The 27,468-nt window shown below is 54.9% G+C and overlaps 4 protein-coding genes across 10 annotated transcripts in view; 3 read left to right on the plus strand and 1 right to left on the minus strand.

The window, feature by feature from the left end:
• The window catches only part of NUP98 (nucleoporin 98 and 96 precursor), a 36,053-nt gene extending 21,065 nt beyond the window's left edge, over nucleotides 1-14,988 (plus strand). For both annotated transcript variants that reach the window (XM_084493881.1, XM_084493882.1), the window contains exons 21-33: nucleotides 3,703-3,879; nucleotides 4,588-4,741; nucleotides 5,542-5,962; nucleotides 6,602-6,831; nucleotides 7,123-7,392; nucleotides 7,977-8,134; nucleotides 8,381-8,524; nucleotides 9,388-9,530; nucleotides 10,102-10,323; nucleotides 11,271-11,512; nucleotides 11,999-12,153; nucleotides 12,622-12,733; nucleotides 13,360-14,988. In XM_084493881.1, coding sequence (XP_084350007.1) covers nucleotides 3,703-3,879; nucleotides 4,588-4,741; nucleotides 5,542-5,962; nucleotides 6,602-6,831; nucleotides 7,123-7,392; nucleotides 7,977-8,134; nucleotides 8,381-8,524; nucleotides 9,388-9,530; nucleotides 10,102-10,323; nucleotides 11,271-11,512; nucleotides 11,999-12,153; nucleotides 12,622-12,733; nucleotides 13,360-13,577 — 2,646 coding nt within the window. In that variant the 3' untranslated portion in view covers nucleotides 13,578-14,988. The remainder of the gene's footprint in view (nucleotides 1-3,702; nucleotides 3,880-4,587; nucleotides 4,742-5,541; nucleotides 5,963-6,601; nucleotides 6,832-7,122; nucleotides 7,393-7,976; nucleotides 8,135-8,380; nucleotides 8,525-9,387; nucleotides 9,531-10,101; nucleotides 10,324-11,270; nucleotides 11,513-11,998; nucleotides 12,154-12,621; nucleotides 12,734-13,359) is intronic.
• A 2,177-nt stretch (nucleotides 14,989-17,165) lies between these two features.
• Nucleotides 17,166-21,374, plus strand: CHRNA10 (cholinergic receptor nicotinic alpha 10 subunit). Of its 2 annotated transcripts, none has more exons than XM_084526302.1 (5): nucleotides 17,166-17,344; nucleotides 18,494-18,639; nucleotides 19,222-19,331; nucleotides 19,607-20,139; nucleotides 20,244-21,374. In XM_084526302.1, the coding sequence occupies exons 1-5, from the start codon at nucleotides 17,269-17,271 to the stop codon at nucleotides 20,699-20,701; spliced, it is 1,323 nt and encodes a 440-aa protein (XP_084382428.1). In that variant the 5' UTR covers nucleotides 17,166-17,268; the 3' UTR covers nucleotides 20,702-21,374. The 2 variants fall into 2 exon arrangements, with proteins under 2 accessions (XP_084382428.1, XP_084382427.1); XM_084526301.1 differs by having other exon boundaries at nucleotides 17,167-17,344; nucleotides 19,177-19,331; nucleotides 20,244-21,367.
• Nucleotides 21,375-21,382: 8 nt separating this feature from the next.
• LOC311439970 (uncharacterized protein) lies at nucleotides 21,383-23,247 on the minus strand. 3 transcript variants are annotated; one of them, XM_084526319.1, is made up of 4 exons: nucleotides 22,956-23,247; nucleotides 22,674-22,696; nucleotides 22,515-22,569; nucleotides 21,383-22,361 (listed from the first exon to the last, which is right to left on the minus strand). In XM_084526319.1, the coding sequence occupies exons 3-4, from the start codon at nucleotides 22,556-22,558 to the stop codon at nucleotides 21,398-21,400; spliced, it is 1,008 nt and encodes a 335-aa protein (XP_084382445.1). In that variant the 5' UTR covers nucleotides 22,559-22,569; nucleotides 22,674-22,696; nucleotides 22,956-23,247; the 3' UTR covers nucleotides 21,383-21,397. The 3 variants fall into 3 exon arrangements, with proteins under 3 accessions (XP_084382445.1, XP_084382444.1, XP_084382443.1); XM_084526318.1 differs by having other exon boundaries at nucleotides 22,674-22,737; nucleotides 22,813-23,247; XM_084526317.1 differs by having other exon boundaries at nucleotides 22,515-22,572; nucleotides 22,674-22,737; nucleotides 22,813-23,247.
• A 360-nt stretch (nucleotides 23,248-23,607) lies between these two features.
• On the plus strand, nucleotides 23,608-27,258 carry ART5 (ADP-ribosyltransferase 5). 3 transcript variants are annotated; one of them, XM_084493987.1, is made up of 5 exons: nucleotides 23,608-23,853; nucleotides 24,190-24,336; nucleotides 24,722-25,436; nucleotides 25,548-25,580; nucleotides 26,075-27,258. In XM_084493987.1, exons 2-5 carry the CDS (start codon nucleotides 24,265-24,267, stop codon nucleotides 26,101-26,103), a joined length of 849 nt encoding a protein of 282 aa, XP_084350113.1. In that variant the 5' UTR covers nucleotides 23,608-23,853; nucleotides 24,190-24,264; the 3' UTR covers nucleotides 26,104-27,258. The 3 variants fall into 3 exon arrangements, with proteins under 3 accessions (XP_084350113.1, XP_084350114.1, XP_084350112.1); XM_084493986.1 differs by having other exon boundaries at nucleotides 23,610-23,853; nucleotides 24,252-24,336; XM_084493988.1 differs by lacking the exon at nucleotides 24,190-24,336.
• The last annotated feature ends 210 nt before the right edge of the window (nucleotides 27,259-27,468 follow it).

A 27,468-nucleotide genomic window follows, 5' to 3' on the forward strand; every position in this document is an offset into this window, starting at 1 on the left:
ATGTTCTATATTATTATAAAGCCTTGTGCTGCCTGCATTAAGAATGACATTGTGCATTAATTTGACTTGACTATCATTTAGTATGCAAGACTGTATGCTTTATATTTTGAGAATGTGCTCTATTTTTATTAAAAGCTACTTTTTAAGGCTGGTTATACACTGGATTTTTAAGTGTATTGGAATTGGACGGGATTGCTTTTAAACCTTTGTTACGTATGGTCAGTGTTCTGCCTGTGTGCCTTAAGTAGGGAAGGTAACGTTTTATCCAGTTCGTTGGTAACCCCTTATGGTTTAGTGTTACCTTCATTCAAACCAAAATGTGGCGTGGGTTTAAAGGTTAGACTAATTGCACCTGATGCTCGTACATGTTCCAAATAGAGCTAGTATGGATATTGGCAAGCTAAACTAGAATCTGCTTCATGGCAGATGAAAAACAGCTTCTTTGGAAGGCATCCTGGCATTAATGGGATAGAATATGCTCTGTATGCCAGGTGTCAATGGTAAATGTTTCTGAACTGCCTGTAGATTTTATTTTTTTTTTTTTGAAGTAACTTGTCATAAAATAACATGCAAGTGCAGAGAGCAGACTTCCTGAAACTAGGTTCTTGGTTACCTAGCTGGGGAAAAAATAAACCGTAGCAGTTAGGACATACAGAAAGGTATCTAGCAGCTGGAGAGGATTTGTGTTGCTGTGCCTAAGGAGGCTTTGTTTTTACCCTTCAGTAATCTGTGAGAGCAGTGAAAGGAGATCTGTGTGCTTGCAGCTCACTGAGGCATAGATCCTGTGCCAGGGTGCTGCTTGGCATGCGACCAGTGGTTGTGACCCCTTTAGATCATGGGAAGCAAAGGAGGGCAGGTTTTTTTCTGTACCTCTGAAGTCAAAGGATGACAAACAGCATGAGTCAAGTAGCTCAAACACCCATTTTTCTGTCCTGGGTCTTGTCCCTTTGAAGCCATTTGAGCAGCATCTCCCTGCAATTGCCAGTGGCTTTGGGTAGCTTAGAGCCCGTGGGGACAAGGGTCTATCACTGCTTCATGAGAAGCAAAACCATGCTTCGTTACTGCTTGCACTAAAGGATAATTTTGTTACTTTTGTGGTAGGAATTCTCATTAAACCAACCTGCAATTGCTTTTAATCTTATGTAGCCTGTGGTCTAATCTCAACCTCTGCTGCAAAGGCTTGTGTGTTCCTACAGCACTGCCTTAGGTTTCCATGCAGGTTACAGGGGTCTGGGCACAAAGGTCTGTTGGCAGCAGTCTACAGGTGCTTTTCAGTAAAGCCAGCACTGGTGCACTTCAGGAATCCCCATGGCAGAGTCCTGACCACCTTATGAACAGGAAGCCAGCAACAGCACAGTCCATTTGTTGAGCAGAACATGCTTGTGTAGTGACAAACTGGGTGAACTGTCACCTGCTGTGGGTCCAGAAGAATCCAGAAGTAGTTAACAGCTGCTGCATTATCACACCTGGCTCACCGGATAATTAAAACCTGCCAGTTCATCCTGCTCTTGCAAACACTTAAGGAATCTGCTTTACATTTTATTTAAGAGGTGAACACAGGGCTGCCTGGCAGACTTCCCTCTACGTGCCACCTTTTAGTCTTCCAATTAGTTTCTTATTTGTGTTAATTGAGACCAGAGCAGATGTTTTAAGCAGTCAAAAATCCTTAGTGTGACTAATTCAGACCTGTCGTGTAGATTCAAGAATACTTAACAAAAGCTTCCTTGGTTGTTAATTAACCTCTTTGACTTGAATATCATTAGCTAAGGTTTTCGTTTGTGAAAATAGGAAGAACATTTGGGTCAATTTCCCAAACCTCTGAGAAACTGCATAGCATTGAAAACTCGATGGATTCTTGGTGTGTAGAGCGTCTGAAGATGATATTCTGTAGTCTGTGGGAAGCTTTTAGGAATTAGTTTTGGGGGTTTCTTCCTTCACTAACTTGAATATTCATGATTTTGTTAATGTTGCAAGGCCCACAGGAAACAGCTACACCAGGGGCCTTGCTGCATTAAAGCGCAATGAAGGGAGCAGTGAAACTTTTGTTTATAGCCATGTTTTGACTTGTAAATCTGTTCTGCATGCTGCAGACAGACTCAAATGCCACTCGCTAATGCTGCTTCTGTGCCTGCCATCAAGTTCTATCTTTACAAACCCCCTGGTTTGCCTTTATCTGCCTCATCTGATAACCGTCATCATACTTACTAGCTGTTTTTAATGAGCTAAGCAGCAGCCCATTTGAATATGCTCTTAGATTGCTTAGCATGGTTTCCTTGCTCATATTTATGCATTGCTTCCACCGCTCTGTGCGTGGCTGCATCTGGAGCCCATGTAAACTGCACATGGATCTCCCTCAGGGCCCTCAGTAAGGGCAGGGAGGGTTGGGCTGAAGCACAGGCACCGTGCAGGAGCTCAGTCACCCAGCCAGGGCCAGAGCAGGTCAGTCACCCAGCTCGAGCCTGAAGACAGGCAGTTATCGTGGTGCAGGCTGAGCACCTCCTGGGCCAGGCGCTTCTTTCAGCTCGACCTGTTGGCTGCGCAGTCCCAGCACTGAATGGCATCCTCCAGGGGCTTTGTGCTATCGAACAGTTTCGTGTAGCAAAGCTGCAGCTCAGTTAAAGTGCTTGCAGCACTGCCCTGTTCCACACCTGGCCGAGGAGGGGCTCAGTGGATCGCTGCGATACGCTGCTGGCACCACAGCCAGCAAGCTGTGCACGCTGCTTCCAGCTAGAGCTGATGGCAGCGCTCCTTTATTTCTGCTGTCTGCTTCTCATTCGGACTGCATGAACTTCTGGCCCTGCCTGCCCTTTGAGGCTGAGTTCCCATGAGCAATTGAAGATGCCTAGAGGTCACTTCAGGCTCACCATAAAGATGTTGCCATGCGATTGCCTTCAGTAAAATCATAAAATGAATTCTTCCTCCTGCCCTGGACTATGCGCAGGCAAGAGAAACTTAGCTGCAGATTGGAAGAGAACTACTGTATTTAACTTCTGAACTGCTGATACTGAAAAAAAACTCCCACAACTTTCCAGTCCAATAACAGTTGTTAAAAACCAATATACGTGCACACATACACCCTCCATGACCCAGTATTGCGTGATCATGAAGGAGACTGTGTATATCTAAAACTTCTGTGAAGATTTTTGGTGGAATATAAACTCAATATTGTACAATGTCGCACCTGGGGAAACAGCAGTGTTACAGAACTCACCTGTTCCTCATCAACTACCACTGGTTCCACAGCTTAATGCAGACAATCGCTGTTTTTAAACCAGCTGCCCAGTCATGTACAATGTCCCAAGTTAACCTCGGGCCCAGAAAACTTTTCTTTATATAATATCGTTGTGAGAGAAGGGAAGGAAGGCAGGATGCACAAGCCCCATTTTGTTTTTTTTGTCATGTGAAAATGGAAAGCTGAAGAGCAGTTTCTTACACTGAATAGCAGAAATTGGTAAACTTCAGAAGGACACAACTAAACTGTGACTTCTTCACTTTAAACTTCACTTTAACTTACACTGTTACAACTGTGAAGAAAATGGGAACGGGTTATACATTCCTCCCTAAACTTAATTTGGAATTTTGGCACAAGCAAGGGAGTACTCCGCTTCGTTTGCAGGTGATTGTTGAAGCTATTAAGTACTCTTTCTCAGCAAACTGTTGAAATCTGTTTTTGTCTGACATGGCCTCTGCATGTGTCTGCAGACCCCAGAGGTGGAGCAGCTGGGCAGGGTTGTGGAGCTGGACAGTGACATGGCAGACATCACCCAGGAGCTTCCCCAGGAGTCTGTTCTGGAAGATAACATGATGGAAGAGCAGGAGGCAGTGCCTGCTTCAACCCATATTGCATCAACGCTGGGTATTAACCCCCACGTCTTACAGGTGGGCGTCTTTTACTTCCCCCAAAAGGAGAGGACTTTGTAGTATCCCTCAGTAACTTCTCAGTTTGCCCCCCAAGGCTAGTTATGTACCAACTTGTAATAAACTGTTGCACACTAGACTTCTGCGTCTGGAGGAAATGTTTATAGATACAAGAAGTTGAAAGCTGACATGCAAAGTGTCAGAAGGCTAGAATTCGGATTTCAAAGTTCTGAAGTGATAACTACTATCTAGCTAGGATTGCCTCAAGCCTAGTTTGGAGAAAAGAACGTAAAAGGATAGCTGTTCTAGATTTTTGTTGTTGTTTTTGTGGTGGTGGTGGTTTTGGATGAAAGGATAACACCTTGAACACTTCTGGGCTTCTACCTGTATTTTTTTAATTTGTAAGGAAGAAATAGTCCTTGGCTTCTCAACTATTATGTAAGCTGAAATAGGAATAGAGCTAAGATCTAAGAAAACGTGATTATCAGAACTCTTCATGCCCATCCTAACAAGTAGTGTGACAGTGGCTTAACGAGTCATTTGTAAATGTTCATCATCAACTGGCAACTTGCTTCTGTTTCTCCTCAACTGTGTGCTTTTACCTAAAACACTTATGGCAAGGGCGTACTGGTTGAATGCAGTGTGTGGAAGTTACCTTTATTGGGAAAGGAGTTGACGAGATGGATAGAAGGATTGCTAACATGCAGGCTTGACTTCTCACCTCTTTAGATTATGAAAGCTTCCTTGCTTGCTGATGAAGATGACCTAGATTTGATCCTGGATCATCATCCTGGGAAGCAAGCTATAAAAATGGATACTTCTCAAGAGATCTGTTCTCCAAGGCTCCCTATTTCGAAAGCACAAGGACAGAAAAGATGCTCAGGTATTGTGGGAAACTACGTGTTGCATGAAGAACAAGTGCAATTCTAACATTAGTAGGCAAAATCCTGTCGCTGGCTGAATACCTGGCAGAACAGTTGTGTGCAGTGGTGGGTTAGCTTTGGCCAGCAGCAAGATGCCCACCCAGCTGCTCTCTTGCTCCTGTTCCTCAACAGGACGGGAGAAAACCGAATGGAAAAAGCTCACAGGTTGAGATAAAGACAGGAAAATTGCTTACCAGTTACTCCTGCAGGCATAACAGGCTTTTTTGACTCGAGTAAAGCTAATTATTGCCAGATAAAATAGATTTGGGTAGTGAGGGGGAATAAAATAACAAAGTGCTTTCTTAAACATCACCCCCTGCCCTTTCCTGGTCCCTGAATTGGATGGGCAGACCTGAAATGCACCTGTGGGTATGGGCCCAGCCCTGTTCCTTTCAGTAGTGATCAGTGTTTGCTTTTTCCGAGATGTTCCTGTTCTCGTGGTCTCACTACAACAGTATTGCTTAAGTTAGAGATTTCTCTGAAAATCCCAAATTTTGGGGTGGGACTTACATATGTACTGTTTTTGGTGTGTTACCACGTGCTTTAGTTTGGGTAATGCAAATTAGGCTGTGCACAGCGGGTTTCCTGGTCCTCAATACTGCAAGTAATTACGCTTAGCTGTGCGTTACCATCACAAATCAGGGTGAATATTTTCCCTGGCTGGTTACAAAGTACTGAAATACCTTTAAAATACCAGAAATGTGTGGCTGAAAAGTGAGCACCCATTCAGTTAAATATTCTTCCCTCTTCTTCCTTCTAGTTGGTGGGCTGCTGCAATCAAAATTTGCTAATCTCATTTGCCAACCGCCTGGCACTGCTGTGCAAGACTTCAAGGGACTGAGGACTTCGGGCACTTCCCCCTCTGCTGCCCTTTGGTCGGCAGCTTCTCCGCTAGCATCTGCATTCGCTGTACCTCCCTCAGTCCCGGAGGTGCAGGTGAAGACAGTGGGTGTCCGCAGACAGCAGGGGCTAGTTCCTCTGGACAAGTCCATCATCCACAGGAAGGGGAAGCTGCTGATGGACATGGCGCTCTTCATGGGGCGCTCGTTTCGTGTTGGCTGGGGACCCAACTGGACGCTTGTCAATTGTGGAGATCGGTTAAGTAGGTCAAGCGAAGTGGAAGACACTCAGTGTGAGTCTGTGGAGTATGGATTCCTGCCTGCTCCGGTTGCTCCCAAATTGTAAGTAGTATTTTCCTTCAGTGTGGTTCTTCCATACTATCAGTGTTTGAAATAGTCCTGGTTTTAAGTCAGCATATTGTTAGGGTGTTCAGTGTAATATTCTTCCTATATAGAAGGGGTGCAAGATGGAAGTTCATGTTTGTTAGGGGGATCTTTTATGTTGCTGCTTGTATTAAAGAACTGGAATATCGTAATAAGAGTAGTTATTTTTTAACATACAAATTACACAATCATCCAATAAAGGTTTAAAGAAATAAAGTTCAAAACTGATGTCCAAGAAGCGTTCTGCTATTTAGGACTTCCAAAAGGCCTGTTCAGCTGAGGTTCTCCAGCATATCTGGTTTGCTGGCAGAGTGAGGTGCTCTCACAAAATGCACTGAGTTACAGTGAGGAGTGCTAGTGCCTTTTGACTGCAGTGAACTCAGTTCAGTGAGATTTATTTGCCAAAGTCTTGGTTCTGAATCCCGGGCTGTGTAACCAGGTTCTTTGTAGATAGCTGTTGACTTTGGATCATCTGTCTTGTCATATGCGTGTCAAAATTAGGACAAGCAGCAAAATGCAACTGCTCTGTGATTGGAGTTGGCTCACGTGGGAAATAATTCAGAGCATTGCTACCTGTGTTTCTTCTTTCTGCTCCAGACTCTCAGAATCTTCTTTCAAGGTTCATGTGGAGAAAGTGAGCTTGGAACAACGGAAGATGGACAGAGACAAACAGTTGTATCTCATCCCTCTGGAGATAAAGCTGAAACACAGCACTGTCCATATGGATGAGCAGTGTCCTCTTCTAGCACCCAATCCTGGAGTTTCTGTTATTCATGACTATTCTGACTGGGTTAGAAAGGCATCCGAGGATCCTGCCGTGACAGAAAGTGAGTGTTGAATAATTCTTTTCACAGTGATGGCAATAAATCTGGAGAACTGCCCAGTTCAGATTAATTTCAAGTTACATCAGAGCAGTCAAATGTCAATAAAACATAAAAACCAACCGTACCTCAGCATTCTTTCTGAAAGCTTAAATGTGTGTTTGCATTTTGGGTGGCTGACTTCCTGCATTGACTTGTAACGTGGTATCTTACAAGATTACACTGAAAACACTGTGACTCTTTTCTAAATATTTTTCTGGTTTTACTCCTTATGACTGGATAACTCTGTACTCACAGCCGTTGTGAAGCACTGGTGCTTGACGTGGACGTTATGTGAAGCAATCTGGGGGAACTTGAAGGAGTTGGAAGCCAGCCTGGAGGAGCCCAGTGAATACAACCTAGCCCTGGAACGCAGGAGAGCCTTCTCTCGCTGGCTGTCAGAGACTGCTGCAGCACGAATAGATGAGGAGGTCTCTTTGTCCCGACACGATAACCACGTGGAGGCCGTGTTCAGCTTCCTCACTGGGAGGAGAATTGGCGAGGCTTGCAGACTGGCACAGCAGTCAGGTAAGATGCTTGAGTCTTGTTTTTTTTCAGGGATGAATTGGGAGGTAAAGACATAAAGAAAACTTAAACTTTAGGAGCTGCTAGTGAGTAGCGAGTCACTCTGAATACTGAGTTTTCCACGTGAGATGTTAAGGTAGTCTGGCTTATCTTCTCCTGCAGGCAGATTGGGTTGTATTCATGGAGGCTTTCTTGTTGGTTCTCCTAGAGTAGGACAGTGATGCTGTGTTGCATTTGGAACTATCTTTTCCATGGCATATTCTCTGAATGTTCTTTATTTTTAATTGAGCTTCTGTTAAGCTACCTATGTTTGTTTAAAAAAATGCATATTTTCAGACCCTAATAGCTAGTTTCTTCTTGGTTTCTTATGTCAGCTCAAATCTCAATACTTTTCCGTTCGTTTGGCCTTGTTTGGGAACTCTGTCCTTCCTCTTCCTTTGTCTTCCTCCCATGTTATTCGGTGTTTATGGAGTGGCTTAATCCACAAGGAACTAGATAACTGTGCAGCTGTAAGCTGAGCAAAGGGCTCAGCAACAAGCAGCTGTGGCACAGCCGTGTCAGCAATGTGCTGTTGTCTCCTGTTCCAGGTGACCACCGGCTTGCTCTGCTCCTCTCCCAGCTAGCAGGCAGCCAGCCCCTCCGCGAGCTCCTCACCATGCAGCTGGTGGACTGGCACCGGCTGCAGGCAGACTGCTTCATCCAGGAAGAGAGGCTGCGCATCTTCGCACTGCTTGCAGGGAAGCCTGTAAGTTCTGCTCCACCGTTGTTCTGTCACTAATTTGACTTCCACTTCCTGACAGCAGTAAGGCCAGGTTGTAAGAGGCAACCCTGGCACGTGCTGTGCAGCAGCAAAGTACAAGGTGTTGACCTGTTGGGTTTTTTGCTTGTTTTGCTCGTGGGATCTCACTGTTGCATTTTGCTCCCTTGTGGTCTAGTACGTACCAACCACTGTGTGAGAAGTTTGACTTCAGTTAGTAATTTATTTCTTTAGGTGTGGCAGCTCTCTGAGAGAGTAAGCATCAACGTGTGCTCGCAGCTGGACTGGAAGCGCTGCATGGCTGTCCATCTCTGGTACCTGCTTCCTCCAACAGCTTCTATTTCCCAGGCCCTTGCCATGTACGAGTCAGCATTTCAGGTAGGTCAACATGCCTGGGTAAAGGAGATTTTACTCCGTACCTGCATGGAGACTTTTGCGAGCAGTCAAGTATTGCTGCTGAGGTGCTGTGTATGGATTCATTGCTTCAGTTGTCACAGCATCAGATTCCCTCACCCCTCTTGGTGATGAGTTTCTGCAGGAGTTCTCTTCAATAAGGATCTTCATTTTCCCCTTTGTGTGATAGAAATAACCCCTTGGGGCTGGACATACTGGTAGTCTGAGTCACAATCTTGAAGCTTAGGACCTGCTCTTTAGGTTGTTGCGTTAGTGACTTATTTCAAGCATACCTCCCACTTGTTTTCAGCATTTCCAGGTGTTTGGCAGCTTGACAAAATTAGACCAGTGTATAGCAACCACCAGCAGGAAGGCCATTTGCGCTAGGAATAGCCAGTCAGTTTTCCCTGTGAGGTGGTAAATACACGGCTGCCTGCTAAAATTGTCATTGCCAAACCACCTGCCCTCTGTTACACTTCTTGTTCCTGCAGCAAATGAGGAAGCTGTCCTACAGGCAGTGCGTGGCTGCGTGTTACGCAACCTTTGTTTATTGCTGTACGCTGGAAAGGACAAGTTTCAGTTTTACCATGGCTTGAACTGAAGATAATGCTACTAGGTTAGAGTGTGGGGGTGGTTTCCAGTGCCTGGTAAAATGTCTCCTGCCAACTCTGCGTCCAGTGCTGCCACTAAGCTGTCAAAACTCTGCTTCAGAGAGAGGTCTTGCAGAGATGCACCGTCTTTCGTTTCTTCAAGTCGTATGTGGCTTTCAAGCTCTAAAACTCTTCAAGAGCTCTGTGGCATTCAGAATGCATTGTGTTCAAAGTATTGTCTTTAAACTATTTGTTTAGAACACACCAGAGTCTGAAAAATACGCCTGCTGCCCCCTGCCTCCTTACCTAGAAGGTTCTGGTTGTGTAATCGAAGAAGACGATAATGCAGGAAGACCTCTGAGAGACGTCTGTTTCCATTTGTTAAAGCTCTACAGTGACAGGTACGTGGGTAAATGGTTCAAAAACTATTCAGAAAAACTTTGTGAAGGCAGTGACTAATGGGGTTCCCAAACTAGGGGTATGAAATCAACTTCAGCATTCACTGAACCACTTTGAAATAGTCAAAAATCTGCCTTGAGTGCACAGCATCACAGAATGTGCTGCTGCTGTTGCTGCTGGTGGTGTAGATGATTAAACTCAAGTTTAGGAAAACATTTGCTTTTTTCTTTTCTTACGTGCTTTCTGCAACTTTCTGCAATAGTCTTACCTTCATTGTAGTTGTCTTTACTTCAAGACATTGAGAAATCTGCAGGAGGAGCATGTACAAAATAAAAGGTGGTGGCAGTCTAGATGCAGACTCAAAGAGCAAAAGAATTTTAACTGTTGCTCTCATCTTAAAAAAAAAAAAAAAAAAAAAATAATAATAATAATATATATATATATATATAAATGATAAATCCACACAATTTGCATAATAATTGGAGAAGGGGGAAGGACAGGAACTAAATGGCAGCAATATTTCTGATTTTGTTTGGACACAGCTATTTATGTTGTAAATATTTTTCTCTACAGGCACTATGACCTTGACCATCTGCTGGATCCAAGAAGTGTAACATCCGACCCTGTAGACTATCGTCTCAGCTGGCACCTGTGGGAGGTGCTCAGAGCCCTGAACTACACCCACCTCCTCAAGCAGGGGCAGGGAGTGCTGAATGCCAGCTACGCTGCCCAGCTTGAAAGCGAAGGCCTTTGGGAATGGGCGGTTTTTATACTGCTGCACGAGCCTGATACTCAGTGAGTAAAAGCTTTTCTTTGTTATTTACAATGCCAAAAACACACATAAATTGTTCTGTTTTCTAGACATGGCATGTATACCATAATCACCATAGCTTCTCTCATGATGTTGGAGCTGCAAGCTGGAGAACCCAATGCCAACTGTAAAAAGTGTCAGGTTACACAGTGGTGTGCATAATTCTGCTTAGTTCCGTGTCTTGTTAGATATTGAATAGCATTGTACTGTAACAGCTGTAACTCCTGAATTGTGCCATAGAAACAGATCTAGAATATCAAAACAGGTGAGATTTGCTTATCTTCTCTGGCTCAGGAAGCTTACTACATCCAGGAACTTGGCCTGAAAACATGATGAATGCAAAATATTGCATCTATTCTAATTGGAGCTGAACAGAAACAAGTGTGGTTTGAAGGGATACCTTGTGAATCACAAAAATACATGTTTTGCTTCTATTGTGAAATACATAGTGAACAAAAAATTGTCTTAAACTTGTAAATAATGTAAATAATGGCCTCATTTGTGGAAGGGTGTCTCTTGCTATTAGTGTTTACAGTTGCAATTAATACATTGCATCAGATTTTTTCTTCCAGCAATAACTTCAAGTAAAGCTTGTTTATTACTTCTAGGGTCATGAGTCATATTAAAACAGTCTTAAGCTACAACACTAACGATGTTGCAAAGCACTAGTGATGACCTCTTTCTTAGTGTGTCACCTGTGTTGAAGTAACGCAGTTGGTTGTAAAACTTTTTGTAGTATCTAAAGGAAGACCACTTAAGACCTGGCGAGGCTAGCTCACCACCTGTAATGCCTCTGCTGTAGCCAGTAAGGGCAGTGGAGTCCCCTGCTGCTGCTTTCAGTTGCCAGTTACTGGTGTTGAGGTGCAGCTTCTGATGGTGGGACTCACAGGACTGCGTGCTGGAATAACGACCTGCTCTCTCTTCCCACCAGCATACGGGAAAAGGCAGTGCGAGAACTCTTACACCGGCACTGCGTGCTGTCCGAGACACCCGAATCCTGGGCCAAGGAGACCTTCCTGACACAGAGGCTCTGCGTCCCTGCCGAGTGGATTCATGAAGCAAAGGCTGTTCGAGCAAGGATGGAGGGTGACCGGCATAAAGAAGCCCTCTTCTTGTTCAAGGCTGGGCACTGGAACCAGTGTCACAAGCTTGTTGTCAGGCACTTAGCCTCAGGTGAGTCTATTCCTGATTTTTCCCATTCTGAACGGTACACATAAATAGAATAGGAACAAAAGTCATTGGATTTTCAATAACGTGAAGCAGTAGGACACTTTCTAGCAAGAGGGTCAGTACAGAGTGGCTGGCTGTTTCAAAATAGCTCTCGTGTGGTACCTGGCACGATGATTCTTCACTGCAAACACGTGAGAAGGGTAGTGCTTAACCTTCTGCACACTCACCTTTCTGTGCCAGCAGTGCCTGGGGAACAAGGGCAGCAGTAGCATTCCTGGAGTGCTGATCCTATGCGTGTCCCTGTTGTAGGAAATGGAATGGCCTTAGGCTTGTCTTTTGTAGGTCATAAATCAGGTAAACAATTGTGGTCATAGCTGACAGTCACGGAATTAGGAAACTGACCGTGCAGCAGACAGCTGTTTTCTTTAATAATCAATATCATTGACTTGGTAAGAAACCCCATTGCTCAGTTATGTTTGCTCTCTTTAGATGCTATTATTAATGAGAACTACAAGTACCTAAAAGGATTCCTGGAAGACCTCTCCCCTCCCGAACGCAGCGTGCTCATCCAGGACTGGGAGGTGGCAGGGCTGGTCTATCTGGATTACATTCGTGTTATCGAGATGGTTGATAGGATTCAACAGGTAACAAACTGAAGTGGTGGTTTTCTTTCCTACCGTTTGGAAGCTCATGCAGAGTCTTGTTGTTAGAGAAACCTTTTACTCGCTGTTCATTGCTAACTCAGTGTTTCTGTTACAGACACTAGCAGACAATTTCATCATCTCTGAAAATATATAGAGAGATGGTGGATAATGTGAAAATAAGATGTGGTCTCTGCCCTGAAAACGTGTTGTTATGTAGCATGGCAGTGAGATAAGTGAGGAACAAAACTAGCAGTTAGCTAATTAACGGGCAGTCTGTGTGTCGGTCCCATTTAATTCAGTTCCAGACTTCTTGTTTCCCTGCTTAAGGCGCTGAGTTCAAACAGGCTGTAGCATGTTGTCTGCTGTCAGACGGATTCAGCTTGGAATGAACTCAGGCAGCCCACGAGTAGCGATTCTTGTAGAAGGCTTTGGGTGCCTCTGGGGCTGACTGTCTTCTCTTACTTTCAGCTGGATTGTTCCCCATACGAGCTGGAGCGTTTGCATACCAAAGTGACTTCGCTGTGCAACAGGATAGAGCAGATACAGTGCCGCAACGCGAAGGACCGGCTGGCTCAGTCAGGTACGGTACCACCAATATCGATAACCCTGCTGCGAAAGGCAGTTTTAAAACTAAAGCCAGTTGAAAACCTGATCCAGCTAGCACTGGCTGTCGCCCAGGCTGCCGGTGTCTGTTTCTTTGCCTGTGCAGAAAAGGAAGCCTGGAGCTGGTGAAGTGAGCTGTGTTTTGCTTTAATGGTTCCCGTACATGCAGCTACTGTTTCTTTGTGACAAACTGTCTTTGTTTCAGGCAGTTTTTGTTACCTGGCTAATTAGGCTTCCAGTGCCTCGTCTCCTAAAGCTGTCTCTGGTTAAACAGTGAAGTGTCTTGTCCTTACTTAGTGTTACAGTGCCAAATAAAAGGTGAGCTTACCTGCAGAAAAACATCTGCTCTGAAGAATAAGGCCAAATGTTGATTATGCTCAGGGAGGAAGTCTGGAGATGAGATTCACTGCTGGAGCTGAGAAAAGACAAAGTCGTAGCAGGGCATGGGTTCACCAACCCAGCCAAATGCCTTTGCTCAAGACTTGGCTCTCGAGTTGTAGTTAAGTGCATTCCTCAACAAGGTGTAAGCTCACAGGTGTTCACACTCTAGCTCCCATTGTGGTGTGGGCTGTGCACAAACACTGACCTTCCTGCTCTCCGCAGACATGGCCAAGCGCATTGCTAACCTGCTCAGGGTGGTCCTCAGCCTGCAGCACACCCCGGAGCCCGTCTCCGACTCCATCCCTGCCGTGCAGCGCGTCCCCCTTCGCCTGCTGGCTCCCCACATCGGACGGCTGCCCATGCCAGAGGACTATGCCCTGGAGGAGCTGCGCAGTCTCACCCAGTCGTACTTACGGGAGCTGACAGTAGTGACTCAGTGAGGACGGATCTCTTCACGGACAGACAGGTTTTTACCATTTGCTCACCCTTTCCCTGCTCTAAGGGTAAGCATTCCCTTGGCGGCAGCCTCCAGCCACACCGGTTTTCCATAGAGGCATAAAGTGGCTTTAGTTCCGTGGGTTATGGCAGGAATTTTTGTAACCTGGGGGACCGGCGAGACCCAGCTGGGCCTTGCTGGCTGGCACCCTCAGCTACATGACACTTTCCGAGAATTAATAAAATCCCTCTTGTAGAACCTGACTGCAGGTGAGATTGTGCCTGTGGAGGGGGTTCAGAGGGGGCTTCATCTCCTGGCAGATCCGTTTTAGTCCTTGCTTGCGGCACAGAGGGATGGTGAAGCAAGTTCTGGGACAGTTCGTCCTGGGCGTGCCCGTATCAGCGGGGCTGCGCCTGTTACTGCCGAGCCTTTGGTACCTGAACTGACCAAGGATAAGCTTTAACTGGGGCTTTATGTTAAACGTTTGCTCTGGGGGTGGGGGGTGGGAGAAGAAACTAACTTCAGAAGACTCGTCTTTGCCTGCATTCTCTTGCTGAGTTGGAGACCCGCAAGTGTGGTGTTTCTCATTTCTCCATCCTCCATCTCCAAAACCCAAGAAAGCTGCTTCCCCGCCTCAGAGGGGGAGCTGACACCTACGTGTGTGCCTTACGGTGTGCTCTGCGCTGTCCATGCCTCCGAAGACAGACCTCCGGGCCCCACACGCATGTGTTGCCACCATGCAGTAAAACACAGGAGCTTCTCCCAGCACCCGCCGTGCTTCAGGACTCCAGGCCAGGCGCTTCTGGTCGGAGGGGGCAAATTCTGCACAAGTTCTGCCAAAAGGTCGGTCACGCGGCCCAGGAGCTCCGGGCTGCCTCTTCACAGCCACGTGTGAGGCAGGTGCCCGTGCAGACGAGCACCGTGGTGCTCTGCCCTGCACATGGCTGTGGTGGGAGCCAGCACCGGGCTGCCCCAGGGGCACGGTGCCCGCGCAGCCCCTCCGACCGACGCGCGTAGCCGGGAGCCTGCCGGCGCCTCTGTGCTTGCTGGGTTACATCGGGTGCAGCCACCATCAGCATAAGAACATCCCGCGAGTGAACAGCTGGCAGTGTCAGTCTGCTCTAGTGTGTACAGTCTTCGCCGTTACTGTGTTTAGAAACCGACTATTTTTGGAAGAAAAAAAAGCTGTCTATTGGTCTGCTCTGATTGCAGGGTTACTGCAGCAGCGCCTCCTGCCTCAGCTAGCCAGCCGCTGGGGGCAGCGGCCCCGAGCCTGCTCGGTGCTGCTTTGCATTGGCTCGTTGAAGGTCTTTATGCATGAGGATTATGTAAAGGTTTTTATTAAAAGTTATAAATAAAATGATCTAGATTATTTTCCTGTCTTTTTGAAAACAATAAATAAAATGTTTATAGTATTCCCACGGTTTTCTTTGCTTCTTAATAAGACTCCAGTTCCACAGGCACGTGTCCCGTGGTTTGGGCTCGGTGGCGGTGGGCAGGGGCTGGCTCCTTAAGAAGGTTGGATCCTGGGATGGATCCTGAGAGAAGGGAACGAGTGTGGGGAATATCTCAGTAATTTTCTCAGACAGGAACTCCTGTGAAGCTGATTTATTTGCAATTGCAAGGGCAGGTGACCTGCAAGCAGGAGTGCCCAGCAAAAGTACCTCTATGCCTCCACAATCACTTTTGAGTATGCGATGTTAGTGGAATTTCCCACTGCAAAAACATCTTTTATTGCAAAAACACAGCTTTGTTTCTCACACGAGGCAAATGCAAGGGCTGGAAGAAAGGATGGGTGAGCTGGGAGGAATGGAGAGGCTGTGAGCATGCGGGGGTGACATGAGGAACATAGATATGTGCACATACAGCTGTGATACCCGTGAAAGGCCCTGGCCACAGGGAGCTTCCTGCGGAGCCTCGGAGGAGAGCAAGAGCCCCTCTGTCTGCCTTGGAGCAGGGGGGGCCGGGCAGCCTCGCCTCCATCCCTGGAAAGGCGATGGGGAAGGCTTGGACAAGGCGATCTCCGGGGATTGTGGCCACCTGCAGCTCTGGTGGTTGGGAGCACCGGCCTTGAGCAGGCCCCTCCACCTTGGGCTGAACTTTTGGACTTGTAGGATCATTTCTTTTAACAAAAGTTCAGTGCCCAGCTGCAGTCGGGAAGGTGATGGACAAGGAGCAAACAAACCCGCAGTGTTGTGGTACCCACACCGGCAGTGCCTGCGCCCAGCCCATCAGCGTGGCGTGACCAGAAATGGTACTGAGGGGAAGAAAGTCCTTGGGATTGCTGCGGGGAGGTGAGGCAGAAACCACGTACAGCTCAGGGCGAGCAGAAGGCCGTGCTTCACCGTGCTGCACGGAAGCTGGAACGGCTTCAACAAGGGACCAAAGGCCCGCGGGTCTCCCCCCAGTGCCCCATGCTGGGGGGCAGCAGCCCCCGGGGCTGAGGCTGCAGTCGGGTGCCCCAAATCCCTCGTCCTGGACACGGGTTTCCAGGGTCCCACTCTCGGGCTGGGCGCTCAGGGCCAGCGCTGCGGCAGCTTCGCCCTGCGTAAAGGTGACACCGGCCGCAGGGAGCGGGGTCGCCGCCTTCGCCTCCTTCCATTACGGTAATTGCCTCTCTGCAAGCCCAGCTGCTGCCCTGGCGCTCGCGGCGGGCCCCGGGGAGCAGCGCGGCTGGGACCGCAGGCAGGGGATGAATAATTCACCGCCTGGAAACAAAACCTCCGGCCTTAAAACCGATCGGGCTCTGCTTGGCATCTGCTGCCCGGGATTAGCATAGGAAGGGTGCCAAGGGGGTGCCGTGGGAGGAGGTGAGTGGCACAGGGACCCCGCTGCCACTCGCTGCTTTGTCTCCTGCATCCAAAATCCCCCAGCACCTCGGGTTGTCCTGCGTGGAGGCCAGGAGGCACCGCTCGCTCTCTGCAGCTCCCTGGGGAGGGGAAGCACAGAGGGGGGTGCCGGTCCCTGCTCCCCTGTAACCGGTGGCAGAACGGGCAGGAATGGCACAGAGCCGCACTGGGGGGGTCGGAACGGACACAGGGAAAAATTTCTGTACCACGAGGGTGGCCAAACGCTGGCACAGACTTCCCAGAGGTGGTTCCACCCGCGGGGTCTGCACCCACCCACCCGCCACTGCCTCCATCACCACCCTTAGTGCTCTCCAGGGGACCCAGGCAGGGTGCAGCTCAACCTTCCTCCTCCTCCTCCTCCTCTTCTTCCTCCCACCTCAGCCACCGGCTCCCTGCCAGCCCCGGGGTGCACGTGGCGTGGCCCCAACCACCCAGCACCGAGGGGCTCAGCAGTGCAGACAGAGACCCCGGGCAGGGCAGCTGGGGAGCAGAGGCTGCCCGCAGGTCTGTCATTGTTGGGCAGGCTGCAGGGTTTGTTCACTGCTGGCCATCGCTGGCCTCCCTGGGGCCAAGTTTGGGCTTATCACACCTTTATCCCCATACAAAGCCCTTTGGGGCACCTCTCGCCCATCGTTTTCAGCCGTGTGCCTTCCTCACGTGCCCGCGTCGGGGCAGCCTCCGTCCCCAGCCCTGACGTCAGCCAGCGCCGAGCCCTTAAAGGCTGCACCAAAACCCTGCCCAGCCCCGGGAGATGCCACACGAGGAGGGGCTGGATGGCACAGCCCGCACACACGGCAGGTGACACCGCGATGTCCCCAGCGCCCGGCTCCTGACGGCCCCAGCAGCATGAAGATGGAGCTGGGCACTCGCCTGCCCGCGTGGCTGCTGGCACTCGGCCTCGCCAGCACCGTCCTGGCCCCAGGTAAGCGCCTGGGGAAGGTGTCAGTGCCGGGGATGGCACCTGCCAGCCTGAGCTGGGACCAGCAGGGCCCCGGTTCAATAAACTGGGTGAGCAGAGCAAACCCCCAGGAGCTGCAGTTGGTGGGCAGGGTCTGCCTGGAGCCCCCTCTGCCCGGTCCCAGCCCTGGGGGCTCTGGGGACTGGGGACTCACCGTGGGCTGTGCCGCAGCTCTGCCACCCCCATGGAGCTGCTCAGGCTCGGCTCTGCTGGCAGTGGCTCTGTAAGCACATCTCGCCTGCTGCCTGCAGCCCGTGAAACGCAACCCAGCTCGTCCAGCTTCCAGCAAAGACAGGACAGGCACCAGCTGCTGCCCTGGCCTGGCGGCTCTCATTAGCCAAGAAATAGCCTTAAAGAGGGGCTGGGGTGGGGGGACAGATCCCTTCTCCACACCCCTGTGTTTTTTGGGGTGCTTCCTCCCCCAGGAGCCAGAGCTCCTCCTGGCTTTGGTGGAAGCAGGAACAGGAATAATAGAAATAACAGGAATTATGGAAATAACAGAAATAATTGGGAAGTAGGAGAAGGATTTGTTCAATGGCATGGAGCTGGGATGGCAGGGGAGTCAGGCTGGTGCTAGGGAAAGGTTCTGCACCCAGAGGTGGTCGGGCACTGGGACGGGCTGCCCAGGGACGTGGGCATGGCACCAAATTGGACTTGATGATCCTTATGGGTCCCTTCCAACTCGGGATATTCCATGGTTCTATGGTTCTAAGTGTTTGAACAATGCTCTCAGACATAGGGTCTGATTTTTGGGTGCTGCTGTGTGGAGACAGGAGTCGGACTCAATCCTTCTGGGTCCCTTCCATCTGGGGAGATTCTTTGATTCTGTGATTCTATGAAATAACAAATAATTTTGGGGGTTGGACTGCCAGAAATATGGGATGGGGAAGGGGGGGAGCCAGTGCACGGGGCTGTCACGGGCAGGGACCTCGGCTCAGCTTGGGCATCCCTGGAGGGTGGCGAGGGAAGGGAAAGGTGGGGACTGGACTGGGGGGCACTGGGGTCCCAGCAGCAGCACTGGGCAGGGTCTGGTGGGGTCCCAGCCGTGGGGAGGGGGGGTCGGTGCCCCCGTGCTCACCATCACACCCCCCCACCCCGTGCTGGGTCCCGCAGGCTGCGGGGGCGCGCAGGGCAGGCTCGCCCACAAGCTGCTCCACGACCTCTTCGCCAACTACTCCAGCGCCCTGCGCCCCGCGGAGGACACGGACCGGGCGCTCAACGTCACCCTGCAGGTCACCCTGTCCCAGATCATCGACATGGTGAGCACCAGCACCGGCACGCCTCTGGCCCCATCACGTCCCCTGGCACCTCGTGCCTGGGCTCTGCTCTGCCGCTGGGTCCTGCTCCAGCCCCAGGATGATGCTCAGCCCCCCAAAGCAGCTCAGGCCCCACAAAGCCAGCCCAGCTGCCCCAAAATCAGATCAGATCTCTTGAAATCAGCTCAGCTGCACCAAAATCAGCTCAGACCATGTGAAGCCAGCTCAGAACCCCCAGATCCACTCAGACAGCTGGGAAAGAGCTCAGACCTCTCAAAACCAGCTCAGATGCCTCAAAACCATCCCAGCCACCCCAAATCAGCCCAGACCCCTCAAAGCCAGTCCAGCAGCTCCCCAAATCAGCTCAGACCTCTTGAAACCAGTTCAGATCCCCCCCCCAAAACCAGCCCAAACCCTACAACCTCAGCACAACCCCCTGGAAACCATCTCAGCCCCTCAAAGCCCTTGCGGACACGGGGCGGGGGGGGGCTGCAGGCGGTGCTGGGGCCGGTGCCCGCGCCCACCCCTCCGCCCTCGCAGGACGAGAGGAACCAGGTCCTCACCTCCTACCTGTGGGTCCGCCAGGCCTGGCTGGACGCCCACCTCACCTGGGACAAGGACGCCTACGGCGGCATCGACAGCATCCGCATCCCCAGCAGCTACGTCTGGAGGCCGGACATCGTCCTCTACAACAAGTGGGTCGCGCTCGCCCCGACCCGGGGGGGCTGCCGGGGGGCATCGCAAATTCGGGGCTGGGGGAAGGGGTCCCGGTGGGGGTGAGGCCGTCATCCTTGCTGGGCTGGGGGGACTGAGGGGCTGTCAGCGGGCGTGGGACCACCCCAAGGGACAAGGCCACCCCGGGAGGGAAGGGGGATGCCGGGGGGGGTGCAGTGTGGGGGTCCCGCACCAGCCCCCAGCCCCACTGGGGCTCGGTGCCAGGGCAGCTGCCCCACGGCCGCCCCTGCCCCAGCGCCGACGACCGGTTCGGGGGCTCGATGGAGACCAACGTGGTGCTGCGCTCCGACGGGCACATCATGTGGGACTCGCCCGCCATCACCAAGAGCTCCTGCAAGGTGGACGTCTCCTACTTCCCCTTCGACGCGCAGCAGTGCCGCCTCACCTTCGGCTCCTGGACCTACAACGGGAACCAGATCGACCTCCGCAACCGGCTGGACGCGGGCGACCTGACGGACTTCGTGGAGAACGTGGAGTGGGAGGTGCTGGGCATGCCGGCCACGAGGAACGTCGTCACCTACGGGTGCTGCTCGGAGCCTTACCCCGACGTCACCTACACGCTGCTGCTCAGGCGGCGCGCCTCCTTCTACATCTTCAACCTGCTCCTGCCCTGCGTCATGATCTCCTTCCTGGCGCCCCTGGGCTTCTACCTCCCGGCCGACTCGGGGGAGAAGGTGTCGCTGGGGGTGACGGTGCTGCTGGCCCTCACCGTCTTCCAGCTGCTGGTGGCGGAGAGCATGCCGCCGTCGGAGAGCGTGCCGCTCATCGGTGAGCCCTCGAGGGGCTGGGGGGTGCTGGGGACGGGGCCCTCGTGGCGAGGGGGGGGTCCCTGCCCTTGCCCCTGCCCCTCAGCACCACTGCCCGCCTTGCAGGGAAGTATTACATCGCCACCATGACCATGATCGCCGCCTCCACCGCGCTGACCATCTTCATCATGAACGTCCACCACTGCGGGCCGGGGGCCAGGCCGGTGCCGCCGTGGGCACGGCGCCTCATCCTGCACCACCTGGCCCGCGCCCTCTGCGTCTGTGACGTGGGAGAGAGCTGCAGCAGCCCCCGGAGGGTGGGCACGGGCGGAACGGGGCCGCAGGAGCCCCCCGGGGTGGGCACCCAGCCGGGGCCGTGTCCCCGCGGCCACTGCCTGTGCCACCACCATGTGTTGCTGAGCAGCGTGGGCTACATCGCCGGCTGCTTCCGACGCCACCGAGCCGCCCAGCGCCGTGCTGGGGAGTGGAAGAAGGTGGCCAAGGTGATGGATCGCTTCTTCATGTGGGTCTTCTTCATCATGGTCTTCCTCATGAGCGTGCTGGTCATCGGCAAAGCTGCCTGATGGCACCACCACACACAGCACCCCGGGTGTCCCATGGGTGGCTCAGCCCTGGCACAGCCGGGGGCTCTGGGGCAGGCACAGCAGGGACCGTGGGGACAGATGGGGGCTCCAGAAGTGCTGGGGAGGTGCTGGGAGCACCCCCGTGCCAGGGGGCTGAGCCGGAGGGGCCTGGCTGGGGTAAGCTGCTGGTGCTCGATGCACTGTGCCCCACGGACCCGGGTGCAGAAATCAAAGTGAGAATAAACCCTGCAGCGTGCATCTCCTGGCTTCTGCCTCCTGCCTGGGGTTTGCTCCTGGGGAGCCCATTTACTGCTGAGCTCAGCCTCGGGGGCTTCTGGAGAAAGAGGGGGACAGAGCACAGCCAGGTGCAGATGAGTGGGGGCACCAGTGACGGTTCCCAGGGTCACCAGCGTGCTGCTGGTGCAGGGTGTGCATGCAGCCAGGCTGGCACACAGGGAGAAACACGGCTGAAGAGGAATCCAGAGCACAAACCGAGACTTGATGTGGGTCGTGCTCATGCATGAGCCCCCCCAGGCTCCTGCAGCCCCTTTTCCAGCCTGGCCACGTCCCTCTGGGGGCCAGCACAGCCCTGCTTGTTTCGTGACCACCTCATGTGGCCAGTGCCAGCCCCATCCCCGCTGTGTTTGACCCCGGGATGGGGAAATGAAGAGCTGCACCCCGTGAAGGCTGCACCCTTTAATGGGCTGAGCCCGAAGGAGCACCGCGGGGCTGTCCTGGTGCTTGACCCCTTGCTCGGGGCCAGAGGAGCCCACCGACCCTGCAGGACCAGCGCTCCCAGAAGGGCAGCGAGCGGCAGCGCTGCCTCCAGCGGGCCCTCACCCACATCCACAGCCTGGCGCAGGTCTCCTGCAGGCACTGCCCGGCCCGGCACAGCCCCACGGCCACTCGGGGCCGGACCCCGCCTGTGGGCACCCAGCAGGGCCCCAGGGGGCTGCTCCTGCGGGGGCTGCTCCGCTCCGGCTCCTTTGGGATGCTCCAGCCTGGATCCCCCGGGGTGCTCCCGTCCGGCTGCAGCAGGAGGCTCCGGGCCGTGTCCGTGTCCGTGTCCGTGTCCGTGTCCGTGTCCGTGTCCGTGCCCAGGCACCACTGCCACCCCCCGGTACCGGTACCGAGGATCTCCAGCCGGACATGCACCTTCACGGAGGTCCGGGGGTGCTCCCGGAGGGGTTCCCGGGGGGGCTCCCGGCGCTCTCTCTGCTGTCGGGGGGGTCCCGGGGGTCCCGCCCGTCCGTCCCCCACCGCCCCCCGCCGCAGCGCCAGCACCGCCCGCAGCAGCCGGCAGCGGCGCTCGGTGGCGGCCCGGGAGCGGCGAGCGGAGCGCAGCAGCTCCAGGATGGGGTCCGCCGGGGTCGCCCCCCCGGGGGGCGAAAGGGGCCGGGGCTGCTCCGAGCCCTCGGGGCTCCGCGCCCCGGTCCCGGGGAGGCGCTGGAAGCACGGCCCCGGGGGGCGGCGGGGGTCGGAGCCCCCCAGGAGGGGAGGTGGAGGAGGAGGAGGAGGCGGCTCCGGGGGGGTCGGGGGGCTGAGGGCGGCCAGCTCGGCCAGGGCGCCCGGCCAGGGCTCCGGGAAGGAGTAGAGGGAGCACCGCGAGGAGGAGGAGGCGGCCAGGGACAGCAGGGAGGCCATCGGTGCCAGGCTCGTCCTGCGGGAGGAGATGGAGATGGAGGAGCCTCCGTTGCACCCCCTGCCCTGGGGGGGGGACCTGGGGGTGGCCCCGTCCCCGGGCAGAGCCCCGGAGCCCAGCCCCGAGCCCTGCAGCCCCTGGGGGGCCGGGGTCAGCCCAGGCAGTGCTCACCCCATGTCCAGTCCCGGTGATACCGTCCCCGCTGCTGCCTCCATCCGCAGGGAAGCTGCTGGGGACAGAGCGGGTGAATGGCCGGGAGCCCCCCCAGCTCAGCCCCCCACCGGGGGTGCCAGCCCTCGGGGTGCCCGGTGCTGGTGGGGACCCACTCACCGCTCCGCTCCTTCTGCGGGGCTCTCCGCGGCTGCCTCCGCTTCCTCAGCCTCCTCCAGTTCCTCTGCATCAGCCCCAAGTAGATGGGTGAGAAGGGGGGCAGCCCCCAGCACCCCCTGCCCCAAATTTTGTCACCTACCCGCAGCCGCCGCAGCCACAGCGCGGTGGACACCAGGCTCAGCCGCAGCAGCAGCGGCAGCAGAGGGAGCAGCTCGGACGGGGGGGGGATGCCAGGGCCCCCCATGGCTCCGGCGATGCCGCAGGTCCCCAGGCGGCGGGCACAGGCCTGTGGCACAGAGCCCCAAATTTCATGAGCCACGAGAAGGGCTCAGCGCTGATGCCAGCGGCTGGGAGAGGAGCCCCCAGCACGGGGATGGCACCACCGGCACCCACAGCATGTCCTGGGGCTGAGCACCCCCACCCCACGAGCCCCCCATCCTGTGCCAGGGTGCTGCCCGCGCATGGGGGACGCTGCCCATGGGTGCTGGGGTGCCACAGGAGGGGCGCAGCCTGCTTCTGACCCCACTTCTGCAGGGCTGCCCCCCCCACAGCCAGCCTTACCGAGCTCCCCGGCCCCCCCACGAGCCAGAGCCCACCGGGATGGTGCCACCGTGCGATGCCCACTGCCCGCTCCCACCCCTGCGGGGCCCCCGTTGGGGCACACACCCCCCCCTTTGTGACACCACGCAGTTCTTCTCCCTCCTTCCAGCCCCAAACGCAGCTTGGATGTAGATGGGAGCCCCTCGATGCCAAACACCGGGTCCAGCAGGAACCCACCCCATGTCCCCCCTGCCTCCTCCTGGTCTCCCCCCTAAGCCCTCCTGTGCTGTGGGGTGGCCGGGCCCGGGCTCGTCCTGCAGCTGCTGGAATTTTCCTTCCGTGGGGTTTGGTTCCTGCACTGAGAAGCAGGGCGGTGGCAGCTGGGCAGGGCAGGCTGCAGGCACCATGTCGTGCAGAAAATGAAAGCAGGCGAGCAAGCAGCAGCTCCGGGTCTGCCCCTTTCCTGTTTTCTGTTTTGCAGCTCCGGTTTCAGCCCTGGCCCTGCACAGGGCCCCCGGGGCCTGCTGGGCTGGGACACCCACCCGCAGGGACACCCGTGGGCAGGGGCACCCACCCGCAGGGACATCACCGCCGGGAATGCCACCAGTACAGGGACACCACCAGGACAGGGACACCACTGGTATGGGGACACCTCCTGGGGCACCAGGACGGGAGCCTGGGGGCTGCTGCCTGCCCGGCTGGTGGGGAGCGAGGGCAGCTCTGCGGGACCCCAGGGGACTTGGGGGGTCCCCCCGGGGGGGTGCAGCCCTGGGGCTGTCAGGGGGCCCCGTCCCCATGCCGCAGGCAGGGCTGGCACCCCGGGGTGCCCCTCATCGCCTTGGGGGCTGCTCCCTGCCTGGGAAAGCCGCTGTCCCTCCTGAGCCAGGGGGATGCGGGGTGACCCTTATGGGATGTTTTTGCACCTGATGGCCGCCTTATCCCTGATGGTGAACGGCCCCACACGGGCACGTCCCAGGCTCTCCCTCATGCAGCGCTCGGAGGCTCCTCCTGAGGCTTCCCCAACCCCTGTCCCCACAGAGCCGGAGGTGCCATGGGCCTGAGGATGATCCCGCGGCTGCGCTGGGCATGGCTGTGCCTCGGGGCCCTGCTGGCAGCCCCCTGGGTGAGTGGGGGCCCTGCAGTGCAGCACCCTCACCCCGCTGCCCCTGGGGCCGGTTCCACACCATCCTGCTGCTTTTGCTTTTACTTCGCTTTGCTGCCACTGTCCCCGTGCCAGGGCTCGCTGTGGGTTCTGCCCCGAGCCATGTGGGTGCTGCTCACCCTCCTGCTGCTTGCCTCTGCAAAGGCGATTTCTTGCATCCCTCCAGTTCCTGGGGAGCCCCAAGGAGCGCAGTGCTCTGGCTCGGGCAGGGGCAGAGACCCACGGCAGGGCAGGGGAATGCCATGGGATGTGTGGGTGCAGCTAACCCTGTGCATGGCATGCAGCACCTGGGGAGGGGGCTCCAGCACCCAGCGTGCACCCCACACAGCCCCGTTCCCTCGCGCAGGCGAGGACCCCGCAGTTCCTGATGGACATGAGCCACGACGCCTTTGATGACCAGTACGAGGGGTGCACGGAGGCGATGGAGGCGGTGGGGCCAGCGCTGCTGGCGCAGGAGCAGGCAAGGGGCAAGTCCAGGCTCTTCGGCAGGGTCTGGGCACGCGCCGGGGAGCGGTGGCAGCAGGTGAAGGGCTCGCTGGCTGCCCGCCTGCCCCCCGGCTTCAAGGATGAGTACGGCCAGGCCGTGATCGCCTACACGGACAACGGCCTGCACCACTTCTTCAACGCGGCCATGCGGGCGGCCGGGCGGTCGCGGGCTGCTTACAACGCCAGCTTCCCCTTCAAGGCACTGCACTTCTACCTGACCAGAGCCCTGCAGCTGCTGCGGGGTCCCTGCGAGGCCACCTATGGGACACCGGTGTACCGGGGCATCGCCCACACCCGCTACCAGCTGCAGGGCGCCAGCCCCTTCAGGTTCGGCTCCTTCGCCTCCTCCTCCTTCAGGAGGGAGCAGGCAGAGAGCTTTGGGCAGGACACGTTCCTCAGCATCCGCAGCTGCTTTGGGGTCCCCATCCACGCCTTCTCCTTGTACACGGAGGAGGAGGAGGTGCTGATCCCTGGCCATGAGATCTTCTGGGTCTTCCCGGACGAGGGCAGTCACCGCTTTGTCCTGCGGAGCACCAACAGGACCTGCAGCCACTTCAACTGCGCCTTCCTGGGGTGTGAGTAGGGGGCTCAGGCACCCCCAGCTGCTCCTGTGGCATCGTCCCGGTGCTGCACAGCCGGGGCTGCCGGGGCCAGCACTGACCCCAGCCCTTCTGCTTCCCCCCCAGACGAGAAGAGCCCGGAGTGCAGAGGCAGCACAGGTAGGAACCCCCGCAGGTGTCACAGAATCGTGGTATCACAGAACAGCTCGGGGTGGAAGGGACCTTAAAGACCATCCAGTTCCAACCCCCTGCCATGGGCAGGGACACCTCGCACCACACCAGGTTGTCCAGGGCCTCGTCCAACCTGGCCTTGAACACCTCCAGGGATGGGGCATCCACAGCTTCTCTGGGCAACCTGTGCCAGTGCCTCACCACCCTCTGAGTGAAGAATTTCCTCCTAACATCTAATCTCAATCTTTCCTCTCTTAGTTTTTAAGCCACCCACCAACACAGTGTGCCCGTTAGGAGCAGCTAACTGCAGGGCTGCCTGCTGGGGAGCCAGTTTAGACCTCTAACCGCATTTCGGGGTCTCTGTGCAGGGGAAGGGGCTCAGCCTCAGCAGGGTGGTTGCAGACCCCACAGCTGCAGGCAGTGCCCGTGCCACTGCTGCGGGGCTGAGCCAGCGAGCGGCTGACGAACCCATCTCTCTGCAGCTGGTCCCAGGCACAGAGAGGAGCTGTGAAGGGCAGCGCCCAGCTGGTGGCCCCAAGGAGAAAAGCCAGCGGCCATGCAGAGAGCGCCTCACCCGCCGTCCGTGGCACAGACTGCCTCATGCACCTCTGGGCCCAGTGACACCAGTGCCAGGGCTGGTCTGCTGGGGCTCACCCCGGACCGTGCTCACAGCAGGGCTCGGCAGCACCCAGCACCAAGCAGCACCCAGCCCCCAGGACAGGGGAAGCTTTGTACCACTTCCACATTATTTTGCGTTTTTCCAGCTTCCCATTTTTAGCAACTTCGCAGACAGACAAGGCTTGCACCCTCACCTGGACCCAGCCCCAAAACCTCCACAGGTGGTTCCATGTCTCGCGGACTACTGGCAATGAAAGTTCAGACCCAGGCAGGGATTTGACCACTTGTAGTGGATTTATGAGGCAAAATTTTGGTAGTGGGGGGCATAGGGGTGGCTTCTGTGAGTAGAATCCAGAATCTGCCCCACGTTAGATAAAGGCCGAACTGCTGGCCAGAGCCAGTCCAATAAGTGATATTGTTTGTGCCTCCGTGAGAACATATTTAAGAACAGGAAAACCAAAACTGCTGCACAACAGCAGCTGGAGAGAGGAGAGAGAAGCAGCCCTGCAGCCCCTAAGGTCAGTGCAGCAGGAGGCAGGAGGTGCTCCATGAACCAGAGCACAAGTTCCCCTGTGGCCTGTGGAGAGGCCCCTGGTGGAGCAGGCTGTCCCCCTGCACCCATGGGTCCCACACGGAGCAGATCTCCACGCTGCAGCCCCCCCATGGGTGGAGGAGCCCCCGGTGGAGCAGGTGGATGGGGTCTGGGGGGAGCTGCCGCCCACGCGTGGGGGCCCCGTGCTGGAGCAGTTTGGGACTGGGGGATGGACCCCGTGGGACGGAGCCGTGTGGGAGCAGTTCTTGAAGCCCCTGAAGGGTCAGTTTGGGAAGGACGGCATCCATGGGAGGGACCCCACGGGGAGCAGGGGCACAGAGGGACCGTGAGGGGTGGTGGGGATGAAGCGTCAGGGACTGACTGCAGCCCCCATTGCCCGTTCCCCTGCACTGCTCGGGGGGAGGGGGTGGATGGGGGGAAGGTGTTGGAGTTTGGTTTTTTGTTTTCTAACTGCTCTAGCTTGTTAGTAATAGGCAATAAATGATACTCATCTTCCTACTCCAAGTCTGTTTCGCTCATTACAATAATGGTTGAGCGATCGCCCTGCCCTTATCTCAGCGCCATGCTGTGGGCTGATGCCCGCAGGGCTGTTCTCTCGGGCACGCTGCGCTTGGGTCTGCCGTTACCTCAAGCCTTCGGGCCTCGCACTGGGCACCAGAAGGCCTGCTGTGCTTGAAGCTACAGGCAGCTCAGCACCGCACAGCC

Source organism: Aythya ferina, assembly GCF_964211825.1.
Source record: "Aythya ferina genome assembly, chromosome: 1".
Taxonomy (NCBI): domain Eukaryota; kingdom Metazoa; phylum Chordata; class Aves; order Anseriformes; family Anatidae; genus Aythya; species Aythya ferina.